This window comes from Rutilus rutilus (assembly GCF_951802725.1).
Source record: "Rutilus rutilus genome assembly, chromosome: 4".
NCBI classification, from domain to species: Eukaryota; Metazoa; Chordata; class Actinopteri; order Cypriniformes; family Leuciscidae; genus Rutilus; species Rutilus rutilus.
In genome coordinates, this window is record NC_140212.1 from 11,813,107 (window position 1) to 11,830,038 (window position 16,932).

At 37.7% G+C, this 16,932-nt stretch overlaps 2 protein-coding genes across 2 annotated transcripts; both read left to right on the top strand.

The window, feature by feature from the left end:
• Positions 1-144: 144 nt before the first annotated feature.
• smo (smoothened, frizzled class receptor) lies at positions 145-7,888 on the top strand. Its single transcript, XM_084406725.1, has 12 exons — positions 145-1,023; positions 1,869-2,077; positions 2,156-2,365; positions 2,506-2,678; positions 2,887-3,106; positions 3,201-3,324; positions 3,423-3,515; positions 3,700-3,808; positions 3,936-4,121; positions 4,225-4,373; positions 4,534-4,668; positions 5,186-7,888. Exons 1-12 carry the CDS (start codon positions 726-728, stop codon positions 5,776-5,778), a joined length of 2,499 nt encoding a protein of 832 aa, XP_084262851.1. The 5' UTR covers positions 145-725; the 3' UTR covers positions 5,779-7,888.
• A 573-nt stretch (positions 7,889-8,461) lies between these two features.
• cax1 (cation/H+ exchanger protein 1) lies at positions 8,462-16,924 on the top strand. Its single transcript, XM_084407459.1, has 20 exons — positions 8,462-8,644; positions 9,526-9,681; positions 10,011-10,123; positions 10,265-10,373; positions 10,696-10,812; positions 10,917-10,978; positions 11,266-11,448; positions 12,111-12,296; positions 12,371-12,470; positions 12,781-12,922; positions 13,026-13,209; positions 13,357-13,456; positions 13,530-13,648; positions 13,754-13,791; positions 14,034-14,152; positions 14,255-14,400; positions 15,018-15,112; positions 15,199-15,277; positions 15,359-15,467; positions 16,611-16,924. Exons 1-20 carry the CDS (start codon positions 8,572-8,574, stop codon positions 16,682-16,684), a joined length of 2,304 nt encoding a protein of 767 aa, XP_084263585.1. The 5' UTR covers positions 8,462-8,571; the 3' UTR covers positions 16,685-16,924.
• The last annotated feature ends 8 nt before the right edge of the window (positions 16,925-16,932 follow it).

The window sequence follows — 16,932 nt, forward strand, 5'->3', positions numbered from 1 at the left end:
TAAAAATGATCATATCGGACATGAGGGAAGGTATGAGTGAATCATGTAAATATTCTGTAGGCTGGCATGGGTTACTTTTCCCCAGCATGAGGGGGATGGGAGGGGAGCAGAAGTTTTTGTTATTTGTGTGTGTGTGTGCACCCTCTCCGTGTGCATACCAGAGACAAGACAACAACAAAAAAGATTCTTGTGAAAGTGAAAGATATTTTAGTATCATTGGATCTCAGGTCTCCATCCGATGGGCAGATGAGTTTTGCTAACATTTCTCGCTCTCTGGTTTTGCTGTAAACTGGGGGCGCGGGGACGCGCTGAAGGGGGACGGAGCGCGCAGCCCCAGGATCAAGTTACAGTCCCAGTCCCAGACTTTTCAAGGCAACATTTTTTTTTCCTCCATCACAAAAGTGGGGGATGGTGAACGCTATTTGGTTTCTTCAACATTTTAGAGTAAGGAAAAACGGAGCTGAGCTAAACTTTGCGCTGAAGCTTAAAAAGATTATTTTGTTTAGTACTTTTACGCACCGCATTTGTATGATGACGAGATTTTCAGTAGTATGTGAGCGAGAAAAGAGGCATAAAAAACTTTGGAATCGGACGAAAAGACATTTCTTTTAACTGGGAGAAATGTCGAATCGGGAATCTGCCAAATATTCACACTGTGGCTTTGTTTGAAAACTTCAAGCGCATTGCGCGCGAGTGGAGAACGAGAGTTTAATTGGAAACATTTGATGAAACATCGATACATTGTTGCGTCTCCCAAGATGTCCTCCAGGCGCCTCTGCTCCATTGTTGGAAGCTTTTGGATGCTTTGGATCTGGGCAGCCACCTCTATGGTCGCTCGGGCGGTCATCTTGCACCCAAATGAAACGGTATCCAACGACTTTTGTAAGAAATCGACAACTTGCGAAGTGCTAAAGTACAATACATGCCTAGGTTCACCTTTGCCGTACACACACACTTCTCTAATTCTGGCTGAAGACTCAGAAACTCAGGAGGAAGCCTTTGAGAAACTGGCCATGTGGTCTGGTAAGTTACTGTTTTATTATATAATGCATAAATGCAGTGAAATAACCTTTTCCCCCCTTTAAAGCTAATTAAGTTCTTTTAGTTATCGTACACTTGAATAAAATTGCCATGATTAAAGTTTTTCGATTGTATGTCAGTTTTGAAACCTATTCCATAAGAAAGCCTAATATTGCTGAACAAAATGTATCCTAAGCAAATTGGTTGCAGAACATAAATAATATTAACTTTGCCATAAAGATTTTGGCATAGGCCTACACACTGTAAAAAAAGTTGCTGCCTTAAATTTTTAAGTACAATCAACTTTGATGTTTAAGTCTTTTTAACTTAAATGACACTAAACTGACTTTAAAAAATGAGTTGAATCTTGTATAACTTATAAAAAATGGAAAATTGCTTAACTTATTTTGATCAGTCAAAGCATGTACAAGCATTGTCATAACTTATTGATCATATCATTTTTTACAGTGTATTAAACAAAATTAATTGTAAATGATTAAAATACATTATTAGATGACTTTTGCATCAGTTATTAATGCCACCCTGTTCTTAATTTTCCTCAAGTACCCCATAATGACCAATCCACACCTTTCCTGTCACATTCACACCTTAATCCCAAAGTTCTCAGTATTGTTCCTGAAAGTCCATTGCCACTTGACATACAAAAAAGAAAACTACCAGATATTTAAATATCCCCTCGATGCTGTTGAACTTAACTAAATATCCTGATTTATTTCTATAAATATTACTTTGAATCTTAATCTTAAGGATCTTAACCAGACAGATAATGAGAATTAGACACTATTTTCTCAGACAATTAATGTCTAATCTCTCAATCTTGTGCCCAGGGTTGAGAAATGCTCCTCGCTGTTGGGCCGTCATTCAGCCGTTGCTGTGTGCCGTTTACATGCCAAAGTGTGAGAATGGAAAGGTCGAACTGCCCAGCCAACACCTGTGCCAAGCTACACGCAAACCTTGCAGTATAGTGGAGCGGGAGAGGGGCTGGCCCAACTTCCTCAAGTGTGAAAACAAGGAGCAGTTCCCTAAGGGTTGCCAGGTAAGTCATCCATTTTTGCGTACGCCCAAAATGGTCTGAATTGCCTGTGATGTGACCAAATTGACTTTTGGCTTTCAGAATGAGGTCCAGAAGATCAAATTCAACACATCAGGACAGTGTGAGGCTCCCCTTGTCAAAACTGACATCCAGGCAAGTTGGTACAAGGACGTGGAAGGCTGTGGGATCCAGTGCAACAATCCTCTCTTCACGGAAAACGAGCACTCGGACATGCATAGCTACATCGCCATCTTCGGCTCACTCACTCTCCTATGTACCTTCTTCACACTGGTAGGTGAACCGGCGAAGAAGGGTCTCCGTAATCTCAGGCTGGCTGACTTCCTGGTGTGCAGTATTTTGACAGAACTCAGCTCACGTTTGGGCTACAGTCTTTAATTTTGAATGTTATTCCTGCTTACAATTTCCCACAGGCTACATTTCTCGCTGACTGGAAGAATTCCAACCGTTACCCCGCTGTGATCCTCTTCTATGTCAACGCGTGTTTCTTTATCGGAAGTATTGGATGGCTCGCTCAGTTCATGGATGGAGCCCGCAAGGAGATTGTGTGCAAAAGCGACGACACTATGCGGCTTGGAGAGCCAACGTAAGTATGAAGTCAACGGAAAATCCACCTTCCAAAAGATTGGATTGCAGGAAATTAGAGTTACGCTGCATATTACAAACATTGACTGTCAGGAACATATGATAGCCAAGAAAAGTAATTGAACCGAACAATAATAGCAATATAATTATCACTTACCATATATTTCTGTATGAATAATACCCATTTTCCATGGCTTATTTTTCTCTAGGTCCACCGAGACGCTGTCATGTGTGATTATCTTTGTCATTGTGTATTACTCTCTTATGTCTGGTGTCATTTGGTTCGTTATGCTGACTTATGCCTGGCACACATCATTCAAAGCCCTGGGCACCACCCATCAGCCTCTTTATGGGAAAACGTCCTATTTCCACCTGGTCACATGGTCTATTCCTTTCATACTGACAGTTGCTATTCTGGCCATTGCAGAGGTGAGGCTACTCTTGTCTGATTTTTTTGCACGGTTAATATCAGCATATTCACAGTGATTATTTTGAATATATGAAACTTTGAAATAATCCACAGGTGGATGGAGATTCAGTTAGCGGCATTTGCTTTGTCGGCTATAAGAACTATAAATACCGGGCAGGGTTTGTTCTGGCTCCTATCGGTGTGGTCCTTGTCGTTGGCGGCTATTTCCTGATACGAGGTGTGAGAAATATATTTTCATTCTGTTTGACGTGCCATAAAGAGATTTACCTAGATGTATTCATCTATGTGGATTGATACCATAATCTCATTTTCCAGGGGTTATGACATTGTTTTCCATTAAGAGTAACCACCCGGGGCTACTCAGTGAAAAAGCTGCTAGTAAAATCAATGAAACCATGCTGAGGCTTGGTAAGTTTGGGTTTCCCCTTGAAATTCTTTGCACATCACACAGCATGTAATGCTTTCATCAAAAACAAAATGAAAAGCACACCAAATTATGACAATACAAATGTCAGTAATAGAGGTAAGTAATTATACTGCGGCTATCGTAATAAAATATATATGACAAATTGCAATGTTTTTCATTTCTCAGGTATATTTGGATTCTTGGCCTTTGGTTTTGTTTTAATCACTTTTGGCTGCCATTTCTATGACTTTTTCAACCAAGCGGAGTGGGAAAAAAGCTTCAGAGAATATGTACTGTGAGTCCTATAATACACCTATAGGAACAATCCGTGTGTTACCTTATCTACCATACAGTGTTCTGTGGTTGTGATACTGTAGAGAGCTACTAGTGCTGTCATATAACAAATGTGGTTTTTAATACAGATGTGAGGCTAATGTCACCATAGCTCACCAAACAAACAAGCCAATCCCAGAGTGTGCCATCAAGAACAGGCCAAGTCTTATGGTAGAGAAGATCAACCTCTTCTCAATGTTCGGCACAGGCATTGCAATGAGCACATGGGTTTGGACGAAGGCCACAATCCTTATCTGGAAACGTACCTGGTTCAGGTATGTAGCAAACATACAAATAATTATTTATATCATATTTTGTATGTTATAATACATTTTAAAAAAATAATTATAATATCAACTGTTTTCTCTCAATTCCAAGAATCATTGGACGAAGTGATGATGAGCCGAAACGCATTAAGAAGAGTAAAATGATTGCCAAGGCATTCTCAAAGCGAAAAGAACTGCAGAAGGATCCGGAGAAAGAGCTGTCCTTCAGCATGCACACCGTTTCTCATGAGGGACCTGTGGGTAAGCACCTCCTCCTACATGCTAAAGATCATTTTGTCAACTTTTAGGAGTACGCTAGAATATTGAAAGCTGAAAGATACTCCACAAACTGTCAACCAGTCACATCACACCCATATAAGACACAAATAAATAACATCCGATTTTTTTTAAACCCTTGCAGCGGGTATCAACTTTGACCTGAATGAACCATCAATAGAAATGTCGTCTGCATGGGCCCAACATGTGACCAAGATGGTGGCTAGAAGAGGGGCAATTTTACCGCAGGATATCTCAGTGACACCCACCGGAACGCCTGGTTAGTGCTCTAGTTCTTAAATAATAATTGATTAATGTATAAGCAATAGTTAAAGGGATATTTCAACCAAATATGAAAATTCTGTCATCAATTACTCACCCTCAAGTTGTTCCAAATCCGTATGAATTTCTTTCTTCTGCAAAACACAGAACATATTTTGAAGAATGTGGGTAACCGAACAGTTGAAAGTAACCATTGACTTACATAGTATGAAAAAAGAATACTATGGAATTCAGTGCCTGCCATGAACTGTTTGGTTACCCACATTCTTCAAAATATGTTCTTTTGTGTTCAGCAGAAGAAAGAAATTCATACAGGTTTGGATCAACATGGGTGAGTAAATTATTACAGAATTTGAATTTTTGGGTGAACTATCCCTTTAACTGTAACTGAAGGCAAATAGCAGAATTTTTGTATAATTGAACAAAAACAACAACAAAACAGAATTTTACTACACCGTATACTGTGTAATATTTATTATATTTACTACAAAAATTAATAGCATTTTCCCCTGCAGTTCCACCTCCAGAAGGAAGGAACAAACTTTGGATGGTTGAAGCAGAAATTTCTCCTGAAATGATGAAAAGAAAGAAGAAGAAGAAAAAAGAAAGAAGAAGAAAGGAAATACGGCCAGTGGGACATGCAGCGGACGAAGGGAATTCTGCCTACCACCGGAGAGAGTTTGGCTCCAGTGCAGTGCCGCGCCTTCCAAAACTTCCCAATCATCGGAGTCTGGTGGCAAACCTGTGGGAGCAGCAGCGACAGCAGCAGGAGGAACAGGATATGCTACCTGGAGCCTTCCCAGAATTCAGGCCTTCATGTCCTCTTCCTTACCAGGAGAGGTATGGTGGGTTGGGATACTCACACAATAAACCCTCCTGTCTCCCCCTTGCCAATCCCCTGACTTTAAGAGATAGTGTGCAAGATTGCTTCCAGCAATCATCATGGCGACCTAATGGAGTTTTCCGGCACCTTGGACAGGAGGCTTCTATGATGGATGCTGGGAGGACTGCCGTTGTGCCACGGGCAGATTGCAGGAGGGGTGTGCCAATACACTCCAGAACCAATTTAATGGAGGCTGAGCTATTGGATGCTGACTCGGATTTTTAAGTCTTGGAGTTGTTGGAGCTCATATTGTGGATAAAAGCGAAAGGTGCTGGATACTCAAGCCAAACAATGAACCTGGAGCAGGAGTGAACTGCTGTGTCAGCTCCGCTTTTCTAAAGGATAATGCATTTTTACGCAGCCCTCATGATATTATGAATTTGAACTGGATTTATGAAACATTATTAAAAAGATATTTGTGTCTTCAGCGTGGATTTCATAACACCCTGCTTGTGATTCTGCACTTTTATGGTTGCAATTCATATTGTTTAGTTGGCCAAGTGGGGTAATATGTTTGGAAACAGGTTAGTGTGCCATGGGGCTTTATTCAAAAATGCAGCATAATTCAGATCTTGGCTTCAAGGGGAAGTGTGTAATTTCTGCAGCACTGGAGTCACCAGGCGGAATCGCACAAAAAAAGAAGACGACTATTTTCAAATAGGTTTCCCTGTCTCTCATTGGTCACTTTAAACACATATCCCACCTAGAACACACGCCATTGGTTAAGCCCGTGTTGCTGTGTCGGCATGTTCAAAAATAGACAATTTTCAGATCACTTGACCTGTTGGTGACGCTGTAACCAGCCCTCAGATCATTGTGCCGATGAAGTGTACCAAGTGTAAATTTTCGATAGATCGAAGTATTGCCAAGATACAGCCTCTCATCTAATTTTGGGTCGAAATTGTTGAATTTGCTTCAGCGTAACTTTCGAGCGGTCCAGCGATCATCTGATCCAATTTTGGTAAAAATGATCAAACCGTTTTCCTCGTCAGCCATTAGTCAGTCAAAATACTCCATTGGTTGAGCCAATGTTGCTGTGTCGGCATGTTCAAACAAACATACAGTGTTTACACTTTTTGGGGGAATCGGTGTACAAATGGCTTATTTAAAAATTGTCCCCAAATATTACACTGAGATGGGGAAAAGTATTTTTTTAAAACCAACCAACACATTGTTATGAGAAAAAAAAAAAGTGTATTGTATCTGTTTGAAAATCTCACAATTGCATAATTGGCTACGCTAAGACATAAAGAAAAGTAACTGACAAAAGTGCTATTTCTTCAGAAAAAGAGAATCTATTCACAGATATTATTACTTTTTGTTTTGAAAAATAAATAAAAATTGCCTGGTGCAATTACAAACAAGTCCACCTCTCACTCAAAGAGTAAGAGAAAAAAATAAAGGGCATTGTTTTTGTTCATTTAAAAATGTTTTAAAATTGTAGCTCAAAATGGTTTGTAAGATTCTGTTTCCATTGACAAATACTTCTGTACAGTGCTATTACAAAACATATTTTTGTATTTTCGATTGTTTTTTTCTTCCAGTTTTATAATATTATTTCAAACTGTACATACTTTAGATCACATTTTTGTTTCCTACATCCGTTAGAGTAATTTCGCTTCATACACATACAGAATTTTGTTGGAGTTGTTAAGCTTATTGATGCTTTTTATATTTTATCTTGTTTTGCCTAGATCGTTATCAGTGGAAATATTAACAAAAAAAGCAGCTGTGCAGCATTTTTCTGACAATTTGAAGCTGTCCTTCAAGAATGTATGTTAAGAGAAAGTGTTTAATGAAGATGCTTGTGCTCTGTGACTGCGATGATATATTTTTCCCCATCACTGTTGCTGTTATTCCCTCATAAGAGCCAGTCTGTCCTCATCAATACTCTTTTATGTCAGTATTTTCATGTGTTTGTGTGTATCTTTGTTTTTTTTTTCTGCCAAAGTTTCATTCTATTGTATATATTTTAATATTGACACACCATTAATAAATAAAATGTACTGAAGCTGAGTAAAACAAAAGGATTCAGATTATAAAATTGTGAATGCTTTCAGGTTATTTTCATTATACACCTGAAAAAGGAAATTATGTTTAGTGATTAAATACATTTCATGTCACTGAGAGTATATTTTTTTATTTTGCAGATAAATGGTGCATCTCTACTACATAAGACTATTTAGTAGTGCATAAAGAAAGAAAGATATATCTTTCCTTCATTGTTATTCCTGTACTCACAGATATGAAAAAGAGTATAAAGCTGAATCATAATAACCTTTAAGCAGCTGGTGAGATGGCAGTGTTTTGAAAGAGTGGTCATATTTGTACATACAAATAAACACACAAAAAATATTGAATTGTGTCTGTGTTACTGTTCATTCTCAAGCCAGTGAAATCAAAACAAACTCTTATGAGCTAATATTTTGATTTTATTCACTCCATAAAAAAGATTGAACAGGAGCGTTCTGCTTGTAAGTGTGTTAGGCTATTTTCTTATACCATATATTTCAATAAGAAAAAAGCTAATACTGAGTAGATAACTTACATTTTAGACACAATTTTGGCAGTCAGTTTGTTTTGCTCCACCAACGGTCTCCTCCTAGAAACACATCAGTGGTGTTTCGTTCCTGAATGAATCTGTGTTGTTGAAATAAAAATAGGCTAAGTAAAGGATTCAATGACACTATCATAAGAACAATAATAGCCTACATTGCCACATTCTCGAGTGATGATTTCACCTTCAGAAAAAAAGAAACTGTCTTATGACAAAAATAAAAGTAGGCTACTAATTATTATTTTAGTTGTTTTTATTATTATTATTATTAGTAGAAGTTGTTGTAGTCGCAGTATACTGTAGGTTATTTTTGGAATCACAATTAATTCCAAATGTTTAGACAGGGAAAGAAGGGCAGTGCTGAGAAGCGCGCTCCCAGCAGGCGTCGGTGGCGCGCACAGGCAGTGGCTACAGATGAGCTGATCTGATGGTGGAGGCGCGACACTGAACACTGAAGCAGGATGGCTTACAACACCAAACACACGATGTCCGCTGATGTGGAGAGTCGGAGGCGACGGTCCACCGAGAGTTCAGGCGAGTACAGTCATTTTATGATCATTAAGAAGCTCAGAGACTTTTTTTCTCTCATTATGCATTCATTCGGACCGTTTTTAAGCTAGTTTTCTCTGTTTGTCTACTTTGTTTGTTTGTTTGTTTGGGTACCAGTGGTTTTCCTAAACTTTTGAAACTCATTCGATTTATTTTGGAGATTTTAAGTCATATCAGTTAGTAATTGTAGATATTTTGACAAATTCGATTTGTAGGGGAATTTTGGGAATGTGTCACACCTGTAAGGAGAGACTAATGTCACCTGTTTCTACCTACCTTGATTCTATCTAACATTACTCACTGTAGATGCGAAGTTAAATCTGCACGTAAAAACATCAGTGATATGCAGATGGCTTGTCAAAAAAGTGTTTTTAGGCAAATTTAAAGGCAATTTCCATAGTTATATCATCACTGCATTGCTCACATCTGAAAATAAAGATTGTAAGCAGTTTTTTTTCTATCTATGTCTTTGAAATTATTTGTGAGAATTCTTAAATGCTGAAGTAATGTGACTTTTGAACTTCTAAACATATATTTCAGTTTTTAATATGAAATCAATTAAAGCTATAATAGGCCCATAAGTAATATTTGACTTCTTGTGTTGAAATATGGTAGTAAATGTAAAACTTTTTTTTTCTGCTTTGATTTTTATTTTATTTTTAACTTATGCCATGATATCAATTAGCAATGCCATCAGACACAGTCGCTTTACTAATGTTATGTTAGAAACTCTTGTTCATGTGACCATCAGGAGTCTTTTGTTAGTTCCACACTGACTGGTTGGGGACTCGACCAAGTCATCAGATGACCATGAGAAACCTCTAAATCCACTGAGACATTGATTTCTTTCTCTTTTTGACCTTTAGAGCCCCTCTGGGACCACGAACCCAAAGGTCGCCGCTGTAGCTCCCAGTGTGACAGACTGTGTGTAGCCGGAGCATATCTTGAGATCCCAGATACTCCTTCCCCCTGCACCTCCCAGTATTTAGCACACTACACCCCGAAATGCCTCTCTACCCACAGTGAGTGTATTCACATAGTCAGACTCAAAGTCTCAAAAATAGTATTTGATCACTTTTTTGCTCTTGTTTGTAGGAAAGTGTCATTAAACAGAGAATGAAATAAGCTTAGAACAATTTCAATATTTATTGGGTAGAAATTATTTTTTAAATTATATTTGTTTTATTTGCATATTTACAATTTAGTTTTATGTTATAAGGTTATGCAAAATGTGTGCAAATATAGTTTGTCTGTTTTTAGCATGCATAAAATATTAGCAATGAAAAAGCAATCAGCCATTTTATTCCAAAGGATTGTTGCAGATCTTTCTCCAAAAATGATCACTTTTCAGGGCATTCCCTGCATTCACGATGCACGGATGACGTTTGGCAGGAAACGAGCGTCAGAACCACCATCCGAGCAGAAAACGAGGTGGAGGCGCAAAAACTTGCCAACAACTACAAGGTGTGTAAATATGAGGGCTCATGAAATATTCTTGTTTTAACAGTCAGGGAGGTTTCAAGAGTGGAAAAAAAATAATACAGAATAAGGGTGCAAATCCATGCAATAACTGGAGGAAATGATTTGTTTATGTTTTTATGCCAGTTTGGTTTCAGGAAATGGAAGAGTCATGTAACCGAGCGGCCCATTGAGGACAGATCTGATGTAGTTAAGGAGCTTTATTCTGAGCTCAACTATATCAAACATCATTCAGGTTAGACAAAAATCAATGAGAAAAAAAGATAAACCCCAAAAATTATTGGACATGCAAGCCACCCTTGAAAATATGTGTCATTGCAAAAGATATTAAACTATAACTTTTTTTTTTAAAGAAAAAAAAAACTTTCCTCAAAAATACGTTTTTGTGACCATTTGGTTAATAGTAATTTAAACAGAGATGACTGAGAAAGAACTTTACAGATGCCTCATGGTTGAATGTTTTATCATTTATCCTATGGCATCCCAAGTGTGGTTTGAATGTATAAAATACTGTAGTCTGTTGATTAACTAATGTTTTTGATCCCTTTTGCTTCTAGGATCACTGGTTACTGTTGGAAATATAGTATATGTATTGCTCTTTGGCTGGTGGATCTCTTTGTTTTACTTCTTGGTTAGTCTGCTGATGTTTTGTACCATTGCTGGGATCCCATATGGTATGTCAGGGTTCATTTGTCATTTATTTTTGTTAATAGTCCATTTCAGTTGCATTTTGACACTTTATTCTCACTTGAATCTGTTTTCTCATATTTTGTGATAGGAAAACTCTGTTTGGAGCTGTCAGGTTATTTCTTATGGCCATTTGGAAAGGCATTGCAGAAAGTAAGAGCGAAATGTATCAGCGGAAGGTTCCTCAAAAGCATATATGTAGCCTGTTCATGTTTTTTTTTTTTATTCTGTCACACCGTTAAATCATTTAGCAAAGGCCAGTTAAATAAACAAATCTTATGTCTGTAGCATGGCACATGACATTCATTCCAGACTCTGCAGTCTTCATGTTTTCCGTGTTATAATTGATTTAGAATGCCAATAATCCATTTTCACTGATATATTTGCAGCTGCACTCCTTTCAAATCTAAATGTGAAGTCTATTTAAATTTTTCTTTCAGAGCAGCAGCCTTCTTAGGAAATGTTGTATGAAATTCCCACACTGTGAGGCCATTCCAGAGGAAGTGGATGAAGTAAAGGAGTCTTTGGAGGTGAAAGAATCTACACCTTTGCTTCGCTCCGCTCCTGTCTTTATCTCAGAAATCCCTGCGCCTACACTGCCCCCCAAGAAGACACGTTACTGGGTGAGACTGTCAGTTTTGAAACATTTATTTAGGGCCCAGTTTACTTGAGGCTGCTTTAGGTGGATAACTAAGTATGTTTCAGTTTAGTTTGTGCCAACCCTGGGTTTTAGGCACCATGAAAGTGGCTTGGCCTTAAGCAGTGTTCATTGCCATTATAACTTGATCTCCACGGCTAACCTGCTCCGGGGCAGGTTATGTTCTGGGTAAGAGATCTCAAACTGAAAATGGACCAATCAGCTGTGAGCAAAGTAGTCACTTCCCCAGTTTCTCTTGCTCCAAATTAAAGGTCACTACATATTAAGAGATTTTTAAATACAAAATCGTCTGGATTTATGTACATTGCGTGAACTTATGTTGTCCACTAGATTGAGAGATCTGAAAAGGCCTATAAATTTACTCTCCCCTCGAAGAAATCAGGATAGAAGTGGTTGAAGGTGGACAAAACGACCAAAACGCATCTTAAAAGCAGGTGTAATCGGGGCCTAGCTGATAGGCCATTGTTATACTGTAAATCATACTTGGGGTTTAGTGCATCGTTGGTAAAGTTTAGGATTGTTAACCAGACGGTTGCTAGTTTGAAGCCCATGAGGACTACTATAAACTAAAAGTACAACAAAAAGAGAAGAATTCAATAAATGGTTACCTCAATGTTTTCTTCCTAGTGTCGGTTGAGTACGTATGTTTGGCTGATGCTGGGATATCCCCTGTTGGTTGTGGTTCATACCCTGGCCGTCTTCCTGTCCTGGATGATGGTGTTCACCATTCCTGTGTCGAAGATGAACGCCAGGACCTTGAGCATCATCCTGCTCATGCCACCGGAAGAGGTCAAAGTTCGGACTGTGAAAAAGGTGAGTACTATTCTTCTGTTTACATGATGATTTTACTAACTGTTTTACTAATAGTTGTATCTACTATTCTTTAGCCACAAGGTTGCGAGACCAGAGTTCTGCTTTGCTGTTACCGTGCCTTCAACTGGTACTACTACAAATACACTGTGGATGGGATCAATGTGTTTGCTGTCAGTATCCTTCATGTCTATGCGTGGTTTTAAACCACTCTCACCATACCTTTTTTCAATGTATGATTTAGTCATAATTGTTTTGAGACATACAGGGCGGGGAAAGAAAAATAACATCTGAGACAAAAGGGAGGTAATGATGAAAATAATGAAATATGAAAATATAATAAAGTATATAAATATACTCAATACATGTTATAAATATTGAACTAAACTACTTTTGTTGACAAATCCCTTTAGCAAGCTTTATTGCAAATATCTTTATGATATGCAGTATTTATGGACATGTTAAAATCTTTAAAACCGATATTCAGACCTGTTGCCGCTGGTTATCATCACTCTGGTGATCGGATATGTGGACAGAGATCATTATTTTGTGAGCTCAGAGGTGAAGTTTGCCACAGCAGTGAGCTCCATTATCCCATTGTCTTATTACATTGGAATGGGGATAGCAAGGTAACATTTAAATCTGTTTATATGTACCTATTCAAGTTTATATGTTTTATTATATTGTTTATTTTTCATATAAAATCTGTGTGAAATCTTGTTTTCTCTGTAGTATTTCCGCACAGAGTAACTTTGCAGTGGGAGCGGTAGTAAACGCCACGTTCGGCTCGATTACGGAGATGGCCTTCTACATCACAGCTTTGCTGCAGGGTCACCGCGCAGGAAACAAGTGCTATGCGGAGATCGTCAAATCTGCTCTCACCGGCACCCTGCTGGGCTGCATCCTCTTCATACCTGTGAGAGCGAGTGTGCTTTTTTTTTTATGTGTGTTTCTGTGATGCTGCTTTCTCACACTAGCCCTTCTGCTCTGATACCAGCCACACATACATGTCGTACATTATAAAATTCCCCTAACAGCTACATTCTGTGTGAGTGCCTTTTAGGGGATCTGTATGATCATCGGGGGCTGCAAGCACAGAGAGCAGCGGTTCAACAGCAGGTCGGCAGGGGTCAGCTCAGCCCTGCTCTTCATATCAATAGGAGGTGAAAGAACCACCAAATATTCACTGGTTTTAGGTAGAATGAATTCTTTTTGACCTTTTACCTCTGACCACAGGTGTTTTCGCCCCCACGTTGTTTTCAAAAGCTTATGGAAACTTTATATGTGAGGGCTGTAACAACTCACCTGGTAACACCACAAACCCCTTCATATGTAACAACTGCCACTATGACCTGGTATGTTGTTTACTTAATATAATTCAGGCCGTTTAGACGCATTTTGTGGATGTATATGATGCAAAGCACAGTATTTAAATATATGACCATGATATTTTCCTACAGAGCGAAAACAACCGGCCACTTTTTTTGAGTCATATCGAGTGAGTATCCAATCGCACTTGTTTTTACAGTCGTCGTCATCTTTATTTATATATCGCTTTATACAATACAGATTGTTTCAGAGCAGCTTTATAGTGATAAACCACAAAATAATAATTCAGTGATGCAAGCAGAATTCAATTATGGTGTAAAGCAGCTCTAAAAAGACAATAGTAAACAGTCATTATTCAAAATTATTTATTGATGCATAAAGACATTAAAATATTTCCATCTTTGCTTTCAGGCCTTTAGTGTACACTATCTCTGTCCTGTTACCTGCTGCGTATCTCATTGGTCTGATCTTCACCCTTAAGACTCATTCGCATATTTATGATATCCACGTCAGTGACGGACACTGTCATGGTGTGTATTTGTGATTTTGCATTTGAGTTATGCAGTTGTAGGTGTGTGTGCCTTTATTATTTATTGTCCTAATCTCTCTGTGTGTGTGTGTGTGTGTGTTAGTTATTAGTGACCATAGTGCAGTGGTTCATTGGTCTAGAACGAGAGCTCTTGTGGTGCTCATTTTGGCTACGGTAATGATGGCAGCTTGTGCTGATCTCAGCACTGAAAACATCAAACCGATCCTCTCCAACTCCAGTGTCTCACAGGTACAAATATGTATATACTTCTTTTTTTTTTTTTTTATCCAATTTTTTTTTTTCATTAAAAAAAATTATTTAACATTCAACTTTCTTTTGTAATGTTGCTGTTTGAGCATGAAAAAGCTCTTCAAAGTTACATAGCACAGAGTCAACTCCAAAGGGAGTTTATCTCTATATCAGTAAGCGCTGTTTCTGAACTCCCTAAATAACTCGATTGTAGTCTTGAGTTTTCTTCCAGGAAGGTTCACGTCACAATATTCTTCGTTTAAATAATTCTCACCAAACGAATCGAGTCCTAGGCTGGTCGAGTTGCTTTAGTAGTGTGATGAACAATCACAACTCACTAGTCCACCTGACCAATCAGAGCACATTGCGCTTTTTGGAAGGAGGGGCTTCATAGAGACCGGAACTAAAACAGCATTACAGACATACTGGGAAGAGAGGTGCTGCAACTATTTAAAATAAGTGATAAATAATGAGTTTTTTGAACATTCAAACCAAACGTTTTAGTAGACACCAAAAACAAGGTGTCAAATAGGTCTTTTTCATAAATAGCAGGCCTTGTTCTTACTCTGTATCCAAGCTTAAATGTTCATTTATATCACAAATATATTGTGTTACAGTATTTTATAGGAGTTACTGTATTGGCCATGGTTCCAGAGCTTCCTGAGATAGTCAATGGGATCCAGTTTGCTCTTCAAAACAACATCAGTCTCAGGTTACAGCTCTTACAAAAATGTGTACTTGACTGTTTTCAATATATGATCTGGATCTGCCTCTAACATGGTTATGTTTATCATCTAGCCTGGAAGTGGGGAGCTGCATTGCAGTTCAGGTGTGCATGCTGCAGATACCGCTACTGATCTTGTTCAATGCTTTTTACGTAAGTCACACTCAATAACTTAAGTTGGTTTCTTTTACTCAGTTCTGCGGTATGACACAAGTTATTTCTGTTTCTCCGAAGGATGTTGGATTCGTTCTCATATTCAGTGATTTACACCTCTGGGCAAGCATCTTTAGCGTTATCCTGGTCAACTACATATTTATGGATGGAAAGTCGGACTACTTTCAGGGTAAGCAATATTAGTATTAGTGATTTAAAGGAATAGTTTGTCCAAAATAAAAATCATATCCCGTAAGGAACAGCCATGATCGCTCTTCAGCAATAACTCCTTTGTATTCTACTGAAGAAAGTAAGTCATACAGGTTTGAAAAAGGCTGATGACAGAATTTTGATTTCTGGGTGAACTATTAAAAAATATAATGGTAACTCTTTACAATAATGATTCATTTTAACATTAGTTAGCATGAACTAACAATGCTTCTACATGTTTCTATCCAAAGTTTCTGTAATAAAAATGGAAGTTGCTGCAAGAGTTTCAGAGTGCGCGGACGAAATGTTGGTTTGCGTTCAGATGCCTGGTATTTGAAAATGCAATCATGTGAGATGCTTAAAGGGAAATTAATCCAAATCATTTTGATGACAGGCTTTGGCGAAGGCATTTCAGAATGATCAAACCAACATTTGAGATGCTGTGCAATAAAAATGTTCAGCTGGTTAGTCCAGTTATCTAATAACATCCACTGTTGAGGCAGGTTTTTTTTGAGGGATTTATTCAGTAAATGTGTTTCCATCATAGTTTATGCGCATGTCTTATCAGAATTTTTTTATGTGCACTTTTAGACTTTATGCCCATCTTGCTGTTTTCATCCAGTATTTTTTTATTTTTATGCGATTATCTTAAAATGGATGGAATGGAAACATAGCTACTCTTAATTAATGTTCATTTCTACATTACAATTACTACATTCTTACTAATACATTTTTAAAATCAAAAGTATCGGTTTACATTAGTTAATGCACTGAACTAACATGAACGATCAACAATTGTATTTTTTTTAAATGAATTAACATTAATAAAGGTTAATAATAATATATTGCTCATAGTTAATGCATTAGTTAACATGAATGTTAACAAATGAGAACTTATTGTAGAGTGTTACCAAAATAATAATAAAATATAATATAAATGTTATGTATAATGTATGAACTAACGTATACAAGTTTGGTTTATAGCGCCTTTTTGTTGTGCTTGATTTGAGACAGTGAATTAGTATTATGTCATTTCTATGGTTTGGTTTAGTTATATTAGTTCAGGTTTCATTGTTACATAAAGTGAATACTAATTTCTGACTATGGTTGTGTTCCTGAACAGGAACGGCTCTGGTGGTTGTGTACCTCATTCTCCTGGCTTTGTACTTTTTTGCACCTGCTCCTCTTGGATGTTGAAAAATGACTTTTTCCCCTATAATCTTCTATTGCTGGCATGTTTGTTTAGTGTTTTTGTGTATGTTTGTTCCATATACACTGTAAATGTCTTTATTTAGAATTTTTTTTTTTTTTTATCATGTGAAGTATTAGAGCTCTTTCTTAAACCTGATTGAAGCTGAATGTAATTTCATCATGTTTACTTAAAATATGCGATGTAGCAATCTATCAAAATGAATAAATAAATTTTGTATCCCTTTCATTAACTT